Below are 22,205 nucleotides of genomic sequence, written 5' to 3' on the forward strand. Positions count from 1 at the left end.
TGGAATTGTCACATTGGCCAAAATTAACTTGAGACTGGAACTGTACATCATTTTGTGTTGGACATTTGGCAACCTTGCTCAAATTCCAACCTTGCCATCTTGGGTGATGACAGACTTACTGAGCACTCTTTTAATTTGAATTGGTCTACCATACTTACTCATTCCCTTGCTAACCATGAAAAGTTTCAGAATCCTGACCCACTCCCCCACACATAAACTATGCTCCCTTGTCTTCCACCTCTTATTGTACCACATAGCTGACTTACTTTGTTTACAACTAACTCTGTTCGCAACACTTTGGATATCAACCTCATCCTCTCCCAAATTTTTACATTTTTCCTTAAACCACCAAGGACATATGTCTGGTGCAGGATCCCTACCTTTAAGTAATTTGAAAGGGCTAACCTCCGTGGTGGTATGGGGAGTTATACGATAGGTCCAAAGCTTCTCCCTAAGCACATTCAACCAATTACCTTTCTCCTTAATGGCATCAGCAACAAAACTCTTCAATACTCGGTTAAAGCGTTCAACCTGTCTGTTCTCATGTGGTTCATAAAGAGATGTCCGAATGTGTTTAATATTGAAGGTTTACAAGAATGATTTCATCTCAGATGAAACTAACTGTACACCATTGTCCGACACTAACACAGAGGGGCATCCTTCTCTTGCAAAAACTTCCTTAAAAAAAGCAATAACAACCTCAGAAGTCACCTTAGCCACAAATTTCACTTCTGGCCATTTAGAATGATAGTCGATCATAACTAATGCAAAAAGTGAGGCTTCTGGTAAAATATGAAAAGGGCCTGAAATATCAAAAGCTATTTTATTCCAAGGAAATTCTGGCCATTTCACCGTTTTAAGGGTTGGAACATAATTTTTAACATTTTATTTTTGGTACAAGACCAGGAACACTGACCCGGGATGTTCTGATGTTACCGCGCACTTCGTGGCTAAATCTCGTCTCGCTTTACACGTTACCACTGAAGACTGTCAATCACTAACAAGAACGAGATTGAGTGAACAAAACTCACGATATTGGACAGTGGGTTCACTTTGAATGCTCACGACATCCCGGTCCTCAGCACGCAATCCCTTTCCGATGCAACCTAATCGGAGGTGACCTTCCTCACATTTTCGACATCTCTTATATTGGTCAAGGGCCCCACCGGGTCGGAAGTATCACCGGCAGAGCGACCTCCCCTGTATATTCAGTAGCGTCCGAGCCCTGAAGATTCGCGTGAGCGATGAAACACGTGTCGGCTGGCTGCTGTATCTTTATGATGGGAATAAAGAACTGAAGATTTCAGCATACACAAGACTTCTTCGTCTTTCTTCCACCTTACCTTGTGTTACTCTGCTCTAATCCTATGATATGATTTTTACTTGTACTCCATATGTGTGTGCATAGGGTTGCTGCTCTATAACTTCAGCTATACAGAATATAACAACGGTGTCTTCCACTTAGTAAAATAGAATTGGATCTTATGCTAGATATGCCGGTGTTGCACCGAAAGCTTCTAACGTACTTCTGGTTAAGTATGTTTCCTCAACCTTTAGAGGGTTTGCATAGATACTCTGATTCCACAACCTGTTCATGTGATATGGGTGCCACACAAGACACTTTTCATATTACCCTTATTTGTCCTTGGTGGGCAAGCTATCAACATAAGTATATTCGCCTCCTAAAAAAAAAAAAAAAAAAAGTATATTCGCCTCCTTCTTTTACTATTGAACTTTGATCAAGCTAAGCCAGCACTACTTTATTTGCAGTTTTTAGAGAATTTTAATGTATGTTATTATGTCACACGTTTTGTATCTGGTGTGTATTGTGCTAATCTATGCATTTTAAAGTGACACTGTGTACTGATTTATATTGTATTTGTACTTTTATGATTTGTTTAGTCAAAGCTAATCAAGTTAATTTGATTGATTTATACTACAATTTGAATATCGTCCACATACGAAAAAAGTGTGAGGCTGCAGTTTTCTATTATCTCTGCTAATGGTCTTACATACAAGTTAAAGAGCAGTGGACTCCAGTGGACCCCTGGGACACATCTGAGGTCAAGGGTTGGGATTGTGACCTGTGATGGTGACTGTGGACCTGGAAGGTGTGAGCATGCAATAAGGATTTCAGCCAGGACAGGGCAGTGTCCCGTCTTCCCTTTGCCTCTAATCTGTATGTCGCTCGGTGTGATTTACCATGTCAAATGCTGCACTGAGGTCTAACGTGATCAGTGCAGCAGCCCCACCGTTATCTAATTGATGCCTCAAGAACTCGGTAACATTGTAGAGAGCCGATTGGGTGCTATGGCCTGCTCGAAACCCGGAGTGGAGTAGGCCATCAAGTTCCGTGTGCACTGAGAGTTGTTGGTTCACGTTGATTCTCCAACACTTTGGCTAAAATGGTCAACGGAGATACGTGTCCATAATTTGACCAAGTGAGTGGACCCAGCTTGGGTTTCTTTTCAATAGGGGGTGGGGGGAGTGTGGGGGGGTAACCAAAGCCATTTTCCAAGTTTTGGCAACAATGCCCTCCAGCAATGATAAGTTCATCAGTCTGATGAGCTGCATCAAAGCGGGTGGGAGAGCTTGACATGTACTGCTGGGGGGACAGGGTCCAGTGGTAATGCTGATTTAATGGGTTCAAGGAGTGCCTTAAAAGAAGGCACCTCTAAGGCCTGAAACCTATGCATCGTGCTAGCGACATTAGGGAGAGCGGTTTGACTGCTAACCTCGCCTGCGATGGAAAAAGCAGCCTGGATATCTGCCCCTTTTTTACGAAAAGGTCAGCTACTTGCCTAATTCATCTCACTGAAGTTGTGAGAGGGGGCAACTGGTGCGATGCTGGTGGGGTCGTAGAGTTTTAACGAGTTGGAAGAGTGCTTAGAGCAGTTTTGGTTTGCAGCAATTTTAACAACCAGTTTTTTGGTAGGGTTTTAAAGCTGGTTTATAGTTTTTCCTGTCCTCATTACTGTAGGTTTTGTGACACTCCCTCTCTAGCTGTTTGCATGACTTTTTCTTTTTGTTTGAGGAATCATTGTTCCATGGGACGGGGGAAGGATTCTATGGTGCTTTTTAGTGGAGATGGGATTGAAAGTGTCCAAGGAGGAAATGAGCCAGGAGTCTCTTGTTGATGTATCTGGAACCACTTCGTTACACAGCAGAGGAGGGATTGGCTTCTAAAATGTCATTCCACATGAGGACATTTAATTTTGACCAGCTGGTACTGGATGAGACAAAGTGATTATCACAGGTCCGAAGCCTTATGTCTATTGAGAGCGTGAAAGGGACGTGGAAAGGATCGGACCGTGGCATAGGTAAATGAGAGTCAGATTGCAGGCTCCTCTAGTTAGTAAATATGGGATCCAGCAAGTATCCAGCTGTGTGCGTGGGAGAGTTATTGATCAGCTGGATTTCTAGGGCAATAAAGTTTTCAATCAAAGTGGCGTAAGCATGAGTGCAACAAAATGGATAAATAAATGAGGTATCCTAACCACAAGGTCATCAAAATTGATATTGAGATCGCCCATAATTGTATCTCTAAGTATGTATTGTCTTGTGCCATTCCCTCTGTTATCCCTGTTTCATATTCTTAATTCCCCTCTAATCTTTTCTTTTTTGTCTCCTGCATCCTCTTGTGTGAGTCAAATACTCTTCTGTGTCTCTCTTATGCCATTTTGTGTCCTTTAATTACCCCATATCTTCTCATGTGCTTTATGCCTCCTCATGTGTGCCGCCCATGGCCACTTGTGCCACGCTCATCCCTCACACACTTCTGTTTCAAAGCAGGCTCTTCTGCCCAGGACATCCATTGCACGCCCCTTGCAATCTCTTTAGTTTCCCTCCTGTCTGCGCTCACTTCCACCTTTGTTCTGCCTGTATCTCCTCCATCTCGTATTTGTTTCCTCGTACGCCACTTGGTCTCCGAACACATGTTGTACGTCTGTCACTCCCCATTGATGTTCCTCGTGTCCACCTTTTTGTAGTTTGCGTATTCCTATGTCCTTCACTTCCCCTCTTGTGTTCCACAAATCACCTGGTATCTCCCTTTGTGCTCCTCACAGCCGCTCCGGGGATGTCGTAGAGTATCTTTTGAAGAGCCAGTGGTTTGTCCGATGTGCTGAGATGGCCGAATCTGCCTCACAGGTGAGACATCGATCATGAACATATGTGCAGCACGCGTGCCACTTCAAGAAAATATCTCCTTAGCCAATGATGCACCCACAACAGAACGTGATGAAACCTTACAAGCCAATCTTAGCTTAATATTTGTCAGAAAGGAGATTTAACATTTTCCACCAAAAAATAACATCCTTTAAGGATAAATATCTTCAATGCCTCTGACATTTTGCACAGATTTACCAAAGCCTACAGATATTTCCACCCACAGAAAATATATTAAACTCCTGAAAGTACTAACCCATTCTGATTTATACTTTGAGACAGTGTATAAAATCCTTTCTGTCCTTTCAAATGTTTTTGAAATACTTTATACTTCTTCCAAAAAGCGTCTGAGAATTTCTCGCATTTCCAATTGAAATTAACAAAATCCTGTATCTTTTCACAAACTGATTGACAGAATAGTAGTTCTTCACATAAACTTTATTTAAATACTTGACTTCATTCCATCTACAGATTTGCAGAATCTTCCATTTTCACAGAGAATAACACACTTGATGTTTTGACAGAAATGCTGCTCTGCTTTTCCCAAAGGAAAATATACAGAGGCCTTGACAATTTTAACAAAAATATAAAGAATCATGATTTTCATATTAAACAGATGATTCCCTGATGTGCTCAAACAAACTTGTAGAATCTGTAAAAGTTTCATAGAATCGTTTATAAACTCCACAAAATTGTAGAAGAATGTACAGATCCTTGAAAGATCTGAGTAACCTATTATTTTGTGAAAATACTCTCATTCTGAATGCTTCTCTGTCACGGTCTTGCTTCTTTGTAGTGTGCAGCACGCTCAGCAAGCCCTGTAGCCTCTTCTCGCAGAAGATGCTTTGGGGATGAGCTCTGTGAGGAAGAGGGTCTTTCAAAGATGGAAACTCGCATTCAACCCTGTAATTCAAGCCGCCACCACCACAAAATCAAACACAAATGATGTGTTGTGAGGCAGAGATACCTGCTTCTCTGTGGTTTCAAGAAGTGGGGGTGAACCTACAGTGTCTTGTTGTGGACCTCACAGAATTGCAGCTGCTAGCCCATAATTGTCTGAGCGGATCCCAACTCTGGATGTTCTGACTATTCTGCTTGTTGGAGCTGTAACGAGGGCTGATGTTACACTTCCAACAGCTTCACCATCCGCACGGGAGTAGCTCAGCAGAACCACGAATCCACTTTGCTACACAAACACTAAGTCCTCGCGGATTCATATAATAGCGGTTGGTGTGTCTCCCTAGCTCATGTGCAGAGCAAAATCCAAGCTCAGTATATGGTGGAACTTTACTTACTTTCTTGCCCAGACATCCAATGTAAACAAATTGTCCACCATTTTGGGAAATCCAAGTGCCCCTCACCTTGCTGTGCTTTGGGCCTCTCTAAACCACAACCACCCAAACTCATTCATTTACATGTTGGACAGTACTATGTACAAGAGCTCTTTACTTCCAGGCAATCTCTTACAGTCTTCAGACAATGGTCTTCAGACAATGGGAGGGTCTTCAGACAATGGTCTGAAGCCACTCAGGTAGGCGGTAAGGTCTATATTTCATGTTAGGCCCTTTTCTTACAGTAACAGCAGGTAGGTCCTGTCAGGCCTCTATCCTCCCCTCAACTGTCCCTATCTACTGGCTTCCACTTAAAACCAGTGTTCTATGCATCATTCACCCTCAGCATGGTACCAGCTCAGACAATCAGAGAATAGGAACACACAGGATACTATACACTGGAGGTCTACAGGATGTTTTATTGGGTTCCTGAGGGTCTTCTCCCCGGGTTACCTGCAGTTCTTGAACTGTTGTGCATTGAGTCGTGAAGGATCTGGAGGCTGCCTGCGTTGTCTCCAAGAGTCCAGGGTGGCTGTGTTCTCGTCTCCTTCTTGCAAGGTTCCTGCCCATGAGTGATTCTTTTTTCTTCCCGGCAGGCTGTGGACTCTGGCCGCCTGCAGCTCATCCCCAGTGTGCATGGGAAGATCTGGAAGAAGTGGCTCTCCGACATTAGGTAACGTTGATGCTTCCACCCACATGGATTATTGTCCTTCGTTTGAGTAATTGTTGCACAGTGCTGAGGCTGCCAGATGGCTGCTTGAGATTGCATCCTCTCGGCCTCCCCTACCATGACCACTCGTGCAGCGCGGGTTGGAAGAGTTGTCACTCCGGAAGGCTTGTCCAGTGTCACTGAGAGACTCCACCCAGGAGCTCCCAAAGCTAATATTCAGTAAATATAAAGCAGCTAAAGTGAAGAAATCCAGAACACAGGAAGATGACTTCAGTACTCTGTAGTTTATGAGCAACCATTTTGAGCTAAAAACAAGAAGCGTCAGAGCGAAAAGCGGGAGCAGACAATGCTGCACCGCAAAGCACTTTGCAGTAATGTGAGTTGGTGTCAAGGGAACAGAGAGGAGTGTAGGGAGGGAAAACAGTCATGAGAGAAGATCCTCTGTGAAACAAACCGAGACGGTCCAACCTTCACCCTCTCCCTTTTTAAAATTAATAGTTTGGTTTTAGATCTTAAGGTTTACTTTTGAGTGTTATGATTTCAAGGGCACCCTATATTCCAAATGCAGCGCTGCTGTACCATGCTATAGGATTGCTAAAGTAATCTTGCTGCTGGCGAGTAGGACTGCACCCCTTGCACAGTACAAGTCTTGTTTACATGACTGACGCATATCCCATACTTCGCCTTGCAATAGTTACATCCAGGATATATCAAGCCAAGATTTTCGCGTGCTTCTTGCTGTTAGTTTACAGGGCAAGGGATTCGTACAAGTCCTGTAATGTCTCTGTGTTTGTTTCTTGACTGCAGTGATTGGTGCGTCTCCCGGCAGCTCTGGTGGGGTCATCAGGTTCCCGCCTACATGGTTTCGAATTTGCAATCAAGTAACTTGCCACAGGTACAACTGCAGGAGCGCTTGCTGTATCTGTTGTGGGATGTGGGTAGAAGCGAATGTTGCACAAGTGTTGGCTTCCGGCAGCTTGTGGGATGATGTAGGGGAGCGTTGTTGCTATCCCTGGGTATAATGTTGTAGTAGAGGTGGCCGGCGGCAGCCTGTGGGATGATGTAGGGGTGTGAGTTGCTATCCATGTGTATATCGTTGCAAGAGCGTTGGCTGCAGCCACTGTGCCGAATGTTGTGGGAGCACCAGCTTCAGCCAGGGTAGAGAACAGCATGAGAGAGCTGGCTTCAGCCTTTGCTGGTAAGGTATAATATTGCTGCCTGCAGACAGTCTACAGAATGGTGTGGGACCGCTGACTGCAACCCATGTGTGCAATGTTGTAAGAGCAGAACACAAGAGCACAATGGGACATCTTTCTTCCTTCATTCACTGTTCCCACCTATGATTTTAATTGCTTGCTCCGAATACAGGATGAGAGTGAGGCCTTCTGGGTGGTCGCTCAATCAGAAGCGGAGGCTCTAAAGAAAGCTGCTGAGGCTCTGGGGACACCTGAGCAGGACATCCTACTTACCAGAGGTGAGGTCAGCTTACAGGTCTGAAGTGAGAGCCCTTGAATGTTCCAAGGTGAGAGCGCCCATTCGATGTGATCTGCATGGCTGTACGTCTTGTTGGTGGGTAGCAAGCTGGTCCAGCTAGTAGTGCTAAGCCTCGTTGCCAGCATGAGGTCACCTTGCACCTCAGTATGCCTGATGACTTGCTGATGATAAGTGTACCCAGCCGGTCTGGTCTGGTCTAATACTAGACAGCGTGTTCATGAGAGGTTAAGCCACCTACCCGCTCTGAGCACTGCAGGGAGTCTCGATGAGAACAGGTGAGCCATGTCTCCCGAGGGGGTGCCAGAAGATATGAGATACTTAATTTTTACCCATTCTCCAAGACGTACATCAACATTCTTTTCAGATGCATTATTTTAAATACATTCATATTTTCCTTTGTTTGACTCATACCTTGATGCAATCTTTATGGTCTGGGGACCTCACAATTTATTATGACATGCACCCAAACGGCACCTTAGAGATGCCCCCATGAAAACTCACCAACCTCTAGTGTGCTGGTTGACTGCCACCTCAGCCAAGTTTCTGACCCCCTGCAGGTGAGAACCCATCCTCTCTGAGATCAGAAACAATGCCTGCTCTGGCCGGAAATGGTGTCCCCTCCTCTAGGCAGGATGGCTAGTAATCAGCGTATCAAGGCCGAAGGCTTCAAAGGCCTCTGCCATCTTTGATATGCACCCCCTAGCTCCCCCCAGACAGGGTCAATGCCACCCCCTGCCCAGGGCCCATTTAGCACCAGGATAGGTGGGAAAATGAGCTAGCCATGAGGCGTGCCCACTATCAGGCTAGTTACACCTTTAAGGTGAACATGAAAAATCGAATTCCACCATCTTGGGTTTTGGTGAAATTAGATACACTGGGTCAGGGTTATGCCCACTCCACACAGGAAGTGGTCATATGGGGGTGGGGCGGGGTTAAGCATCCCAAAGGTAAGTAGCCAATTTAGGCTGTAACTTACACTCCCCTTAACATCCTTAAATTGAGTATTTAGGTGGCACCCCGACACCAGGAACTTCGGTTCGACGGGCACAAGAAGAAGAGGATAAAGAAGAGCGAAGAAGCTAGAACTGAGGACCAGCTGTGGACGTTGACATCAAACCCTGCCTACCTGCGCCTGGGCTGACAAACTGACTCATCCTGTTGCTGTGCATCTGCCAAGAACCCCGGTGGACTGCCAGCACTTCGCAAATTGACAGCAATCTTCCTTGGAGAGGAAGAGCTACTCCTCAGCAGCTTGCAGGCCCCAAACAGCAAAATCCGGTCCACAGTTCTGCCGCCCCCTGGGTCTACTAACACAGCAGCCGCCCAGGAAGAGGTCTCTGTGCTCCAGAAGGTTAGATTTGCCTTCCTCCCCAAGTGAGAAGATGCCAGGATCAACTGGAGCCATACAGCACCGATCCCTGTTTTACCGGACCCTTGTAGCAACCAAAAACCTGCTTGAGTCCAATCTGGACTCCAACTACTCCAAGAACGAACACCGTAGAGGCCCCCTTCGAGAGTTGCCCAGGTGTCCTGTTTTTTTTTTGTCCCTTCAATCGGTGACGCCGACAACCATGAGCACCTAAGACACACAGCCTAACCACTCTACACCCAAACGCCCCAGCCCGGGTTCCTGAGAACGGTCTGTGCTTCCTCGGATCATGAAGGTCGTGGGATCGAGTCCTCCAGTGGGAGCTCCTGGACTTGTCCCCAAATCCCCACTGCAGCTGTTTCGAGGTGGCCCCCATTTCTCCTCTGGTGTAGTGCACCTGACCAGCACCTCGGCAGCCGGACGCTGCAGGGCAGGTAAAGGCTAACCCAAAATGTCCCTTGTCATCTGATCCTTCTTGACTTGTCCTCAGCATTTGACACCATCAAAACATGACATTCTGAGTGCTCTTCAGTATAGGATGAGATTTTTGGGCCCGGTCTTAAACTGGTTTGCCTCTTTCTTACAGAACCTCACACAAAGAATCAAAGTTAACCAATCCCTTGCAACCAGTGCCCCGGTCACTATTGGTGTATCTCTCCGCCCACACTTTATAACCTTTTTATGGAACTGCTTTCCGATATTCTGAACCGCTCCAACGTTCACTACCATATGTATGCTGATGACACTCAACTGTATTTGAAAATTTCCTCTCCAGGTGACATAAAAGCTCTTAGTGATGCACTCCTAAAAACTCAACAATGGCCAGCTCATAACCACCTACTGTTAAATACTCTCAAAGCAGAATTCCTTCTGATTCTCCCCCTCCCCCCGCAACCACCCTGCACCTAATCTTGACTGGCTCAAACAGCTCACTGCTATTAACTGCACCCCTAATGTTGTTGACTCTGCTAAATCCTTAGGTATAACACCTTAATATGCAAGATCACATCAGAGCAACTATTAGGGAAACAATCTTCAGCTAGACACCCTTCGGAAAATCAAGCCTTTCCTTCCACCTTAGGACATCCCGCCAACGGTAAACTCCCTAGTTATCTCACGCTGGAATATGGATTGGTGACCCTAGCTGGGTTACCCAAAGTTAGTTTGCCTCCGCTTGGAGCCACTCTGAACTCTTCTGCCAGACTCATCACTGGCTCCAGAAAACATGACCACATCACGCCAGACCTAATTCAACTTAACTGGTTGACCTTTGAAGCTAGGATCTGGTGGAAGAAAGTTTGCCTAATGCATAAAGCTATTCACCACAACACCCCAGTTTACCTGGCAAAAAAACTTAAGCTATCTGGCTCGTGTCGGAACTAAAGAAGCTAAAACTCCCTACTATGGAAACCTCCCAAATTGAATAAGAAAAGAGCGTACACTTTTGCTTTCTCTGGTCTTGCTCCAAGAATTTGGAACGCTCTTACTCCCGAGACCAGATCCAATCCATCTACTGCCTCTTTCAAAAACACATGTCAAATGGCTAATCTTGAATGACCATCAACAGCGTTAACCCTGTTACCTTCTAAATCTACCTCTTTCTCTGGTTTTGATACTCTTTTTTTATACTGTTTGTTCAAATTGTAATATGTTTATTTTCTTGTGTCCTTTAGATCTATTGCCTTATTTATTTTTTATTTATTTGAGCTTTATATAGCGCTGGCTAGACACAAAGGTATCAGAGCGCTTTACATGAGGATCAGAGTTACAGGTTACAAGTTACATTTGTTCCAAGAGCAAGATCAAACATAGGAAAAAGGAAAGCATAGTTACGGAAATTTGTCAGGGGAGGGCGAGGCATGGGAGAAAAACAGGGAGACGGGGAGAAAACTGTGCCCAGAGTCCGGCTGGGTAGGTGACGGCCGAGGGATGAACCAGGGCCAATCTCCTATATAGCTGAATCGAGCAGCTCCACTGCGCATCGGACATAGTACTCGGATTCCGCTGTCAGGATAATGAGCAGGTGTAATCGGAGAATGTCATAAGAAGGCGGTGGAGTTGGAGCGATGCGATACCGCAGTCCGAACAAAATCCAGTCGCCATCTTGAGGTCCGGCACTGTCCTGAGAGGGCTCTGTAAGGAATACTTCGGCTTAGAATAAAGAGTGTAGGGGGGCACCAGGCACCTCCATAGTGATGCCGCTCCACGTCCTGGGGGGTGCTCCCACTTCTTCAAAAGAAGCAATCTTGTGCCCCTCCCCAACACTGGGGAGCAGGTTTAGCATCTGCAAAATCCAAAGCTGGCACCCTTTACCACCGTTGGGGGTGGAGATCTCAAAGCTCCCGCTCGCCACTGGTCAACAACTCCGAGCAGTCCTGTATGAAGATTCCCAGTGTGGCAGTCAGTCTCTAGTAAGTCCGAATTCCATGTCTATCTAGCCCTCTTCAAGGCAATGTGTACGAGTGACTTTCCTGCTTGGCTGGCCTTGTCCAGTACCCCTGGGGTCAACGGAATCTGTGGAAAGGCCTATGCAAATCTCCCCGACCAGTGTATCGACAGGGCATTCCTCCTGGATTGGTGGTGTGGGAACCTGGACCCAAAGTCTTGGCGTTCTGCATTTTCTGGACTTGCTGAATCTTTACTGGTCCCACTAGATTGGCTGACTCCCCGTGCCCCCCCTTTGACCGTGTATGTTCTCTACCCCCCCCCCCCCCCCCCCCCACCTTTGACCTTGTGGTTAGGATACCTCATTTATTCCATGTTGTTGCACTCATGCTTACGCCACTTTGTACAGTGCTCTGATACCCGTAAGGGTCATGTTCACGCTTTATTAAACTTTTCAAATAAATAAATAACTACTGATGATTCTTCAGACCTTTACCCCCTACCACCTTAAGTCCAGAAGGAAACCTGGAAACCTATTGCAAGTAACTGTATGCAGTATAAGCGTTTTCCCCATAGGAAGAACTGCAAATAAAAATTTGTTATTTTTCTAAATTGGTCTCGGATTTAATCTTGAGTGTGTCTCATTTATTGCATCTGAGAGTACAACAAATGCTTAACACTACACTCCTATCAGCCTAACTGCTCGCCCACACCACCACAAAAGAGTATTTACGATTATTACTGTAGCCCCTGTAAGCCAATTAGGGTCCCCTGGACTTTCTGCGCAGTGTATCTCGTTCTGGTGCACTATACAGAGAGCCAGCTTCTTGCAAACGTGAAATTAAAAACTCAATTTAATACAATTTTGATGGTCACCTTTTTATCATTATTACAGTAGAACGTGTTTCATTAGGATGTACATGTATTGCAATGTTAAATAAAAATAATATATACAGAAAATTGGTCAAATCCATTTGAAATGTTTGGAAAGTAGTTACTCGAGCAATACTTTTACTGGGAATTCAATTGAAAAAATATAGGTTAATTTGAAAAAGAAAATTTTAATAATCGCATGTATTGCAAATAAATCTTTATTCGATCATAAATGATATATAAATATAGCTTTTTGATGAAAAATGTGTTCTTTTATTTAAAAAAACAACCATACCAAAATATATATTTCATAGAATAACACATTAACACTCATGCTTCAGCACTTCATTAGGGTTAGTAAGCGCTATACAAATGCAATTTTAATAAAGTTCAGTTTCAGTACACTTCAAACTCTAGAATGTTTGTATGTCTAACCACACATTAGTATGCACTCTGTTTGTCAGGAGGAGTATCATGGCCTTGTCTACCCACTTTAGGGGCACCCCTTCCGCGAGGCCTGAAGTTGGACACCTGCTCACATGTTTTCGGAGGTGGGCGGTGGGTGGGAATGGCTGCTTGAGCTTGTTGGTTGGACGGATGTTGTCTCCATGCTTCCTCCTGATGGGCACAAGTATGTGCATCCAGGGAGTGCAGCATGGTCATATGTCCTTCTGCTACCATGCTTCTGAACCGTCTTGGGGCATGTGTAAGGCTCTTTTCTTGCTCATTCAATTCTGCTTTTGTGTCAGACATTACCAGATTCCTGCTTCTTGTTATTGACGTCTGTTATCTAGCCCTCTACTGACCACAAACTGTAAAGTGACGTTTTTCATACGAGCCAGTTTCATCATTTTCCTTCGGAACATGAAGGTTTTTTCATTCTTCAAATATCCGCCAAATGAGTGACTTAAAAAGTCCAGAAAAGTGCTTTATAGGTCAGGGAGAGCCACCAGAGGGCGCCAGTGGATTTCAGTCCAAGGACCTGAACGAAAGGCTCTGGTACTGGATGAATGGGGTTGTATTTCTTAAGAATGCAGGGAGTGTTGTTTTTACTCTGTCAAAAATACCAGCAGGAGCCTAACATGTGACACCAAACAACCGACCCTAAAAAACATACACCAAACACCCTTTATTTGTGGTCCCAGGCCACGCCCCTTTATAAACCTCTCTGCAACGCAGCTCTGTGGGGCTTACTAGAGATACCTGGTGGGCTAGTTGGATCCTGAGGATCCATTGGGTCCAACTAGCCCGCAAAGTACCTCCAGTAAGCGTTGCAGTGAGATGTAAAAAGGGGCGTGGCCTTGGAACACCTCTTTGCAAAGCAGCTCTGTGGTGCTTACTGGAGGTACCTGGTGAGCTAGTTAGGCCCCAGGGAGCCTCAGGATTCAAGGGGAATTAATCCAGCAACTTAAAACCCGCCAGGGGTCGCGTTTGCACAGTGGTGAAGGGAGGGGGCAGGGCCTGATGTGAGATGTGTGTACTTATCCAATCACTCCACCAAAACACAAGCACTTATAAATTCATCATGCTCTCTCCTTGCAGTCCTCTCTTCATCCAGTCAGTACCCGTGTACTCATGCAATGACCCAGGCACGAACACATGCGGTGGTACAGTCCCCTGTGCACTGCCCATGCAGACCTCTAACCACCTACACACTACTGATTCACTCCTCCAATTACCCAGGTAGTGCCCATGCACTCCAGCAATCCCTCTGTCACTACCCATGCACTCCTCCAATCACCCATCCAGTATCCTGTACTTATCCAATCACTCCGCTAAAACCCAGGCAGTTATAAAATCACCATGAACTGTCCTTGCAGCGCTCTAATCATCCAGTCACTACCCATGTACTCATGCAATGACCCAGGTACTCACACATGCACTGCTACAATCCCGTGAGCGCCACTCATGCAGTCCAGCCATCTCCTAGTCACTACCCATGCACGCCTCCAATCACGCAGCCAGTTCCATGGACTTATCTAATCACTGCACCAAAACACAAGCACCTATAAATTCACCATGCACTCTCCCTGCAGTACTCTAATAATCCAGTCACTACCCATGTACTCATGCAATGAACCAGGCACTAACACATGCACTGCTACAATCCCCTAAGCACTACCCATGCAGCCAGCCATCTCCCGGTCACTACCTATGCACTCCCTCAATCACCCAGCGAGCACCATGTACTTATCCAATCACTCTGCCAAAATCCAAGCACTTATAAATCTCATGGCAAATACAGAGGAGGTCATGCTAATCACAGGGCCGCCCCAAATCAGTGATGTCACTTAATGTCATGAATGATGTGATATGTGATGTCATCAGCTGTTCATTGCAGGGGTGTGAGTTATAATTAGCTGAACTAACTATAATGGCCGAATTTCTCCGGTTTTGTACGAGTGAAATGCCCAACTAACTATAACGTCCCTGAAACCTGTGGTTTTTTCAGTGAATTTCTAAGGTTTTTTAAATGCTAATTTCTAACTATAACGTCCCTGAAGCCTATGGTTTTTTTCAGTGAATATATATATATATATATATATATATATATATATATATATATATATATATATATATATATATCTATCTGACCCTTCTCACTTATGAAAGTTTTTAGACTGCGGACAGGCAGGTGCGACTGACTCTAGTGTTAATGTACTCTCTGGTTTCTAAAGATCAAAACTACACAGTGGGTTAACCTCAGTGACTTCCCAGTTATTTTTGTTTCTTGTTTTTCTGCAGATCCCGATGTGCTGGACACCTGGTTTTCATCCGGCCTCTTCCCCTTTGCCATGCTGGGCTGGCCTGAGCAGGTAAATGGCCTGACCTTCGCCTGGAGACCCTCACGGGTGATTTGCTGTGCAGGACTGCCTGCGGCACCGCAGTTAATCCCATCTTGGAGAACTTGACTTGAGAGGGCGAAGAGAACAACTTGAGGGAGGCTACCATTATTTAATCTGCACTCATCAGTTTAAACTTAGTGGCTCCCTTGGGTGCGATCTCTTGCTCAACCACAGGAAAATTCAGTGCTTATGATTATCAATAAAGATTCCTCTGAAGGATAACTAGGAAAGCACGTGATCCTTTGAGGCAACGTGGCTGAGTGAGGGTCTAATGTTGTATGTCTGTAAGTGGGCTGGATCACGTTAGCAGACACCCGTTCATGCGCAAGCCTTAATCAAATGTCTGGAGTGTGAGACTGGATCGAAGAGATTCACTGTGCCGGGGTAGACTCCACGTGGAGAAGCGCTGCCGTATTCCACAGGGTCTTATTGATGCTCTGTATTGATGTGTGAGCTCTTCAGGAGGGATGAATAGGAGGTTATGTGAGAGGTAGTATGAGGCTGCAGGGTGTAGTATTTATGATGAGAAAGGAAGTAGAGTTTCCCAACCTTAGATATTTGTTGTGACGTGTTCCACAAACCTATTTGGTGTGCTTTCCTTGGACCTCTTTTAAAATATTGCCTGGACTTTTGTATACTCGAGGTAAGTTGGAGTCTACCAGGCTGTTGACATTACTGGTCTTAAATTCACTGCATGCTTTGCGTGTGCTGCAAGCACATGTTGTCTCCTAGAGTTGTACATGTGATGTATAGTGGTTGTGTCTTGGATCCTGAAGATTGGATATCTGAGGTGGGATCCAGTGTCCCTGTGAGTTTTCTCCTAGGCTTAGTTCCTCCCAGTACCAGACATTCAGCAATAACCCCTTTCCCTCACTCTGTTTCCTTATCAGACGCAAGACCTGGAACAGTTCTACCCCAACAGCCTGCTGGAGACAGGAAGTGACCTCATCTTCTTCTGGGTGGCCAGGATGGTGATGTTGGGGCAGCAGTTAACTGGGCAGCTGCCCTTTTCCCAGGTATCGTCCACGTGTCCATCTACTTTACAAATACGCCTTTTTTTTTATCAACCACATAAAATATTTTCCCTTTTCTGTCTCTCCAACTTTCAAATATATCTTCAACTTTTCGTCCTGTAGACCATATTCTTGTTTTGTCATATTTATATATTTCATAGCTCCATTTCAGGTTTGGTCTAGAGGCACATTCACTATCTCGCCAGCCCATTCATATATGCACACATAGAAAAGCTTTTGGTCAGCCTTCGTTACCCATTGATCTGGTCAGCTGTTCTTCACATTTTGCTTTCCGCGTACCACAGCATTCCACTTGAGGCAATGGGTCAGCCCCCTTTGATTGGCTGTCTTGATGCGATTGACAACATTTAGTCTTATCACGTGCACATCCTAAAAAGAAGTGCACTTTAGCCCCAGGCCTGATGATCCAATGCTTGGTTTTATCAATGCTTTCTTTCTTTCCATTCTTTTTCATTTTTTTAGTAATTAGTGTTTTAAAAAAATTCGTTTTCAGTTGACAGCAGTTCTAAGCCAAGAATACCTTTTTTTTAAATCCCAGTAACGACAATAATGTCCTGTGATGTGCATTAAACTGAAAAGGGTTGCGAAGCCTGCTCGGAGCACACCTGAATGCTATGAAGGACTCTTTTATGATTATAGTTCATACTTTACCAATTTATATTGCAAACATAAGACCACAGCCTTCAATCTACAGAATGTTGACTTTTTCCTTAGTTTTTGCTGCATGTGCTTGCAATAAAAACTAAAATACAATACCCATTGCCCCAACTTGCGTTGGCCGGACTTTTTGGCTTTCTGGGACATACATTTTCTGTTTGTCGTAGCTCTCTCTACTTCATGGTATACATATTTTCCTTATTGATTGCAATTTTGGATTTTTGATTAATGCAACATAGTTCTGACTTTTCCACCATATTACCATGATTTTAGCTATACAATCTATATTTACATATTGTCCGCCATGTCTTATCTTTTTCTACTGAACGCAAAGTTCTTATAACCTTATGGAGACTTCAGCCTGCAGATTCCTCACCTTTTGGATCCTCCAAAGCTCCAGACTAGATCCAGAATGTGTAACATCTTTTCGCGCCACGAGTTGGCACCATGGCCTTAGCTTGTCCCCGGTCTCTGCCCCAGACATGTATCACAGAGCTGCAGAAGGCATCATCCTGGTACATTGACGTCTGGTCCTTTTTAGGTCGAGCCTACTAGACGGTGCATGCCCCATCTTGTGAGAGCTTTTGTGACTTACCAAGAACATGGAGATGCTTGGAGCCTGCCCAATGCTTACCATTGGTTGCCTTTCATTGTCACTCTCCTTTTCGTGCTTCTTATTGATTCCCAGCTTGTCAATCTTGTGTATTTCTGTCCTATGGAGTATTACCTCTTCACAATTTTTGATTAGCTGGCATCACTGCCTCCACTGCTTCTTTTTCAATGGCTACTTTTTTTCCTTAGAGTGCAGCACTTCATTAGAGTGCGTGTGCATGCGAGGACTCTCCCTCATGTACGTCTCCCCCCTGCACTGCTCTCTGTTGCTTGACTTCTCATCCCCACCCCCATCTCTCTTGTGCATGTGCGGCTTCCCATTGCTTCCTTCCTCCTGCACCCTCTGTTGCTTTCCCCACCCCAGTGTTTCTTTCGCTCTGGCCCCCGTTCCTTTCGTGTCCTCTCCAGCCCTGCCCCCTGCTGCTCTCACGCTCATCCTGTGTTGCTTCAATGCCCCCCTTTCTGCCCCCTGTATTGCTTCTCCATCCACCCGCTTCCCGCCCCAGTATTGTTTGTCAGTCCCTCGTTTTCCCCGTGCTGCTTCTGCTCCCCCACCTGCTTTAAAAATAAAAAACACTTTTGCATGTTTTATTTTCTTTGTAGTAACCAATCCAAATCTGATCAGGAACTTAAAAGGAAACAAAAGCACCCACGTCATTTTGTAGGTGCGCACTGTATAGCATGGCTAAACACCATTTGCAAAGCCAGTCGGTTACCAAAGCAAGACCTGTTACCAGTGCTTGTTTTATGTGCCCTTTGGTTCAGATCCAGAATTTCTATCTTCTGAACATGTAAAAGTGCAGTATTTTAGAATAATGTCCCCTTCAAAGCTGTCAGACTTTAAATGGTGCTGCTCCTGTGGCAAGCCGAAGTCAATATTGGATCATCACTTCATCTCTTGTGGTACCTTCAGTCCTGCTATGCTACCAAGTTCTGCTAAAAGTGTGGGTACATGCGTGCTAATACCATAAACTAGAGCGATGGCAAGCATTTTTTTTAGTCTCAGTTCCAAGACCTGTATCTGGCACAGCCCCCCCTGAACCCTAAAGATGTGCTCCGAGCTCTCCTGGTCCCTGGGGCTAGTCCGTCGCACACCTCGGCCTTCACCAATTCTGGCCCTTTGCGTTCTGAACAACTTCCTCTGCAATTAAAAGTTCAAAAAATGTCCTTAGCTTAAGTGTTACTAGCAATAGAGCCTGGTGACCTACTACTCTCCCTCGACTTGCGGCACGCGCACTTTCATACTTCGATCCTGCAGTTCCACAGGAGCTTCCTCCGGCTTTTGTTGGGATCCTCTGAATATCAATTTGCAGTTTTGCCATTTGGCTGATGTTAGCGCTTTACATATTAACAAAAGTGATGTCAGTGCTGGCGGCACAACTTAAAAGGTTGCTTATTAAAGATGTCTTCACAGCAGCTGGTGTCAGACTAGTTTTAGTCCACAATCTCCCCCCTGTTTGAACTGGGGTTGCACCACGAGCCCTGTCAGCGACTGCTGTTTATTGGTTCAGAACAGGACGTGGTCTCTTCAAGCCTACCTACCACTCCGGGAGATCGTGGAGACATGATCCCGAAGTATCAGCAGAAGCTCTTCTTCCAGCCCAGACACTCCTGCATCTGCTGGGCCTCCTCACCTCCTAATCTTGCTAGTGCCTTGTGCTCGGAGGCACATCCATGGACTGCAGTGCTCACATGCACCACCAGATTGCCCAGAAAGTATCCCAGCATCTCTGGTGGAGGAGCACCAGCCTGGCGGTGGAGGCACTTCTGTCCTTGTTTGGAGCAGTCTTCTCTGTGCACTGTCGATCAGAAGCCGCAGGTCTCCCTCTAAGGCAACGTTTCACATCAACTTGGTTGTTCTCTGTGAATGCATCTGGATCTCAAGGCGCTCTTGCTCTCCATCTGCAGCCGGTTAGTTCTGTGTAGATGGACAACACAGCCGTGATGTGATCCACCAACAAGCAGGGCGGTGTGGATTCATGCCCCCTGTATCTGGAGGCTCTGAGTCTGTGGTAATGGGCTAGGCTTACAACATTTGTCTGGTGGTAAGCCATCTGACAGGCTCCCTCAACATGTTATCTCCAGCAGCAGCACCTGGATAACCACCAGTGACGTCTCCACACAAAGTTTCATCTTCTGCCACTGGGAAAGCCCTCCATCTGATCTCTTTTCTAATTTAGAGAACCGGCAGTGACTGCAGTTCTGCTCCCTGCTGCTTCCGTTGAAGTAATCCCAGGGAGATCTCGGTGGTTGGATTTCCACCTTGAGTATATGTTTCAACCTGTTTTTCTTTTATTCCTCGTGTTGAGGAAATTGCGTCCGGGCCGAGCTCAGATGATCTTGATTACACTGTATTGACCCAGGATAGTGTTTTTTTATATACTTCACCCATCCCTATAACCCTCCCCCCCCCCTTCCCTTCCTCTTCCAGTCAGGGTGGACCGCCTCTCCTCCTCTTCCAGCAGGAAGGCCAGGATCTGCACCTGAATCTCCACCTGGAGGTTGAGCTGGGCAAATTGAGTTCCTTTTGATTTGCCCTCCGAAGCCATGATTATAATTCTGAAAGCCCTCTGTTATGGCTGTTGGAGTCATTTTTGTTACACGTGCTTCGGAGGGGATATTGACCCTCTCGAGGAGAATTTATCGAATGTGTTAGTTTTTCGTTATCTAATTCACGACTAGGCTTTGCTTTCGGAACCGTTTAAGATAATTTGGAGGCCTGTTCGGGATTTCTTTGTTTATCTGATCCGCCATTACTGTTCAAATCTGTTTTCATGTGGCTTGCGAAGGGCTGACTTGTTTCCTCCAACTTATTTTCTGATGTAACAGTGAGATCTTAATTTGATGCTCACGTTCTAGATGTGTTCCCCGTTTGAACCCAGGCCCAGTTGTTCTTTGAGACCTGGATAAGTTGGTCCTCTCAATTAAGATGTCTTTTCTTTCCTAACTTGGTGACTCAGTTTCATGTGGGTAGGTTCCATTACTTTTCCAATTCTCTCCTCTCCTCATCACAACAAAGACAAACTGCTGCACCATTAGGACCCTCCGGGCACTCTACTTTTATATAGACCAGGACCCCAGAGTTTCAGGTAAATGATAATCTTTTCAATGGCTATGGTGACTCCAAAAAGGGCAAAGCGGGTTCGAAGCTGATATCTTCCTATTGGATCATCCTGCGTATCAAGATCTGCTCTGCCATCACCCAGAGTGAACCTGTTGAGGCTGTCGGAGCCCGTTCCACCATGGCTAAGGCTGCTACGTAGGTGTTTTTCCAGGAAGTGCTGGATATCTGCCAGGCAGCAATAAGTTAGTCTGTACAGAATTTCACTAGGGCTCTTCAAATCCACAGAGATTTCAGTTTGGTTGATTGGTGATGCAGGTTTCACTGTTTCCACAAGATGACCACCTGGGAGATACATTTTTGTTATGGAATGACGAGATAAGGAATCTGCAGATAGAAGGATCCTTTAGAAGCAACTGTTGTTTGCCTTCGAAAATGATTTTTATCATGGATTTTGTTTTGGCCAGGCTTATTGTGTCCATCTTAGAGAATGATTTCCAAATGCTCTGCTGCTTCAGAAATATCATATTTGTGTGTTTATTATTGTGAGGCAGTGTCTGCATTTTTTAAAATCAGTTCAGTGAGGGACATGCTACTACTTTCATGTCATTGTTTTTTGTGCTGAATTTGTTTGGGTGTCCTCATCTCTCTTTATCTCCCTGTCTCTGCTCCACCTCTCTGCAGGTGTTCCTCCACTCCATGGTCCGGGACGCCCATGGGCGCAAAATGAGCAAGTCTTTGGGTAACGTGCTGGACCCCCTGGATGTGGTCTCAGGGGTCTCCCTGCAGGTACTTCATGCTCGTCTCATCCTATGTGATTTCTTCCTGTAATCTCTTCTCCCTTTGGCCCTCTCGTGCTATTCACAGACTCTTTGGGGGCCTCACCCCTCTTGTCTTTCTCTTGCCAGCGACTTCACGAGAAGCTTCGTGACGGGAACCTGGATCCCCGGGAGGTGGCTTTGGCAGAGGAAGGGCAGGTAAGTCTGTCCATAACTCCACAGCCTGTGCCAGTGTCTCGTATTCAACTGTGTTGCTTGTCAAGGTTGGATGGGACTTGCATATCTCTGTAAGTTACTGCTGGAGAGATGCAGGACAGGCTCGGGTATTTAGAAGGCAATGCAAGGCTAAAGTGGTCTGTGTAGTTGTGGCTGCAGGGGTGCAGAGCTGTTCTAGCAGTGAAAGCTGCACCAGTTAGGGGCAGTTAATGTGTAATTTTCAGTGATTTCTGTCATTTCAATTTTGGGTCGCCGTAGGACCCTCAATGTGTCGATAAACATTGACCCTGGGTACCGTCTCGAATGCCCCTTCTGATGTCTGCCATCCAGACCTCTTCGCACCGATGGACCCACCTTGAGCAGTCTCCCTGATATCCGGAAGGTCAAGCCTTGGACTGTGGTGTGATCGCACTCTTGGTCTTTTCTTTCAGAGGAGGGATTTCCCGTCTGGGATCCCAGAGTGTGGAACGGACGCACTGAGGTTTGCGCTGTGTTCACACCGAGTTCAAGGTGAGTGTTGCAGCTCCTTGTTCTCTGTTAAATGTAATCTAATCTAAATGAATTTTAAAATAAAAAAATAAAAACAATGTTTAAACTATATTATTTGTCTAGAAGTACGAGCGCGCTATCATCGTGGGGATATCCTCTTAACAGCTAGTAAAGCCCTCTCCATCCATGTCAGGTGCCAGAATTGGATTTTAAAGTAACCTA

General features: G+C 45.5%; 1 protein-coding gene across 1 annotated transcript in view; it reads left to right on the forward strand.

Moving 5' to 3' along the window:
* The window catches only part of VARS2 (valyl-tRNA synthetase 2, mitochondrial), a 228,570-nt gene that overhangs the window by 157,979 nt on the left and 48,386 nt on the right, over positions 1-22,205 (forward strand). Inside the window, exons 15-23 of the mRNA XM_086920692.1 lie at positions 4,068-4,149; positions 6,095-6,171; positions 6,976-7,063; positions 7,537-7,642; positions 15,035-15,105; positions 16,026-16,151; positions 21,184-21,288; positions 21,408-21,476; positions 21,926-22,004. Coding sequence (XP_086776818.1) covers positions 4,068-4,149; positions 6,095-6,171; positions 6,976-7,063; positions 7,537-7,642; positions 15,035-15,105; positions 16,026-16,151; positions 21,184-21,288; positions 21,408-21,476; positions 21,926-22,004 — 803 coding nt within the window. The remainder of the gene's footprint in view (positions 1-4,067; positions 4,150-6,094; positions 6,172-6,975; positions 7,064-7,536; positions 7,643-15,034; positions 15,106-16,025; positions 16,152-21,183; positions 21,289-21,407; positions 21,477-21,925; positions 22,005-22,205) is intronic.

The sequence above is a fragment of the Lissotriton vulgaris genome, chromosome 5 (genome assembly GCF_964263255.1).
Source record: "Lissotriton vulgaris chromosome 5, aLisVul1.2, whole genome shotgun sequence".
Classification (NCBI taxonomy): domain Eukaryota; kingdom Metazoa; phylum Chordata; class Amphibia; order Caudata; family Salamandridae; genus Lissotriton; species Lissotriton vulgaris.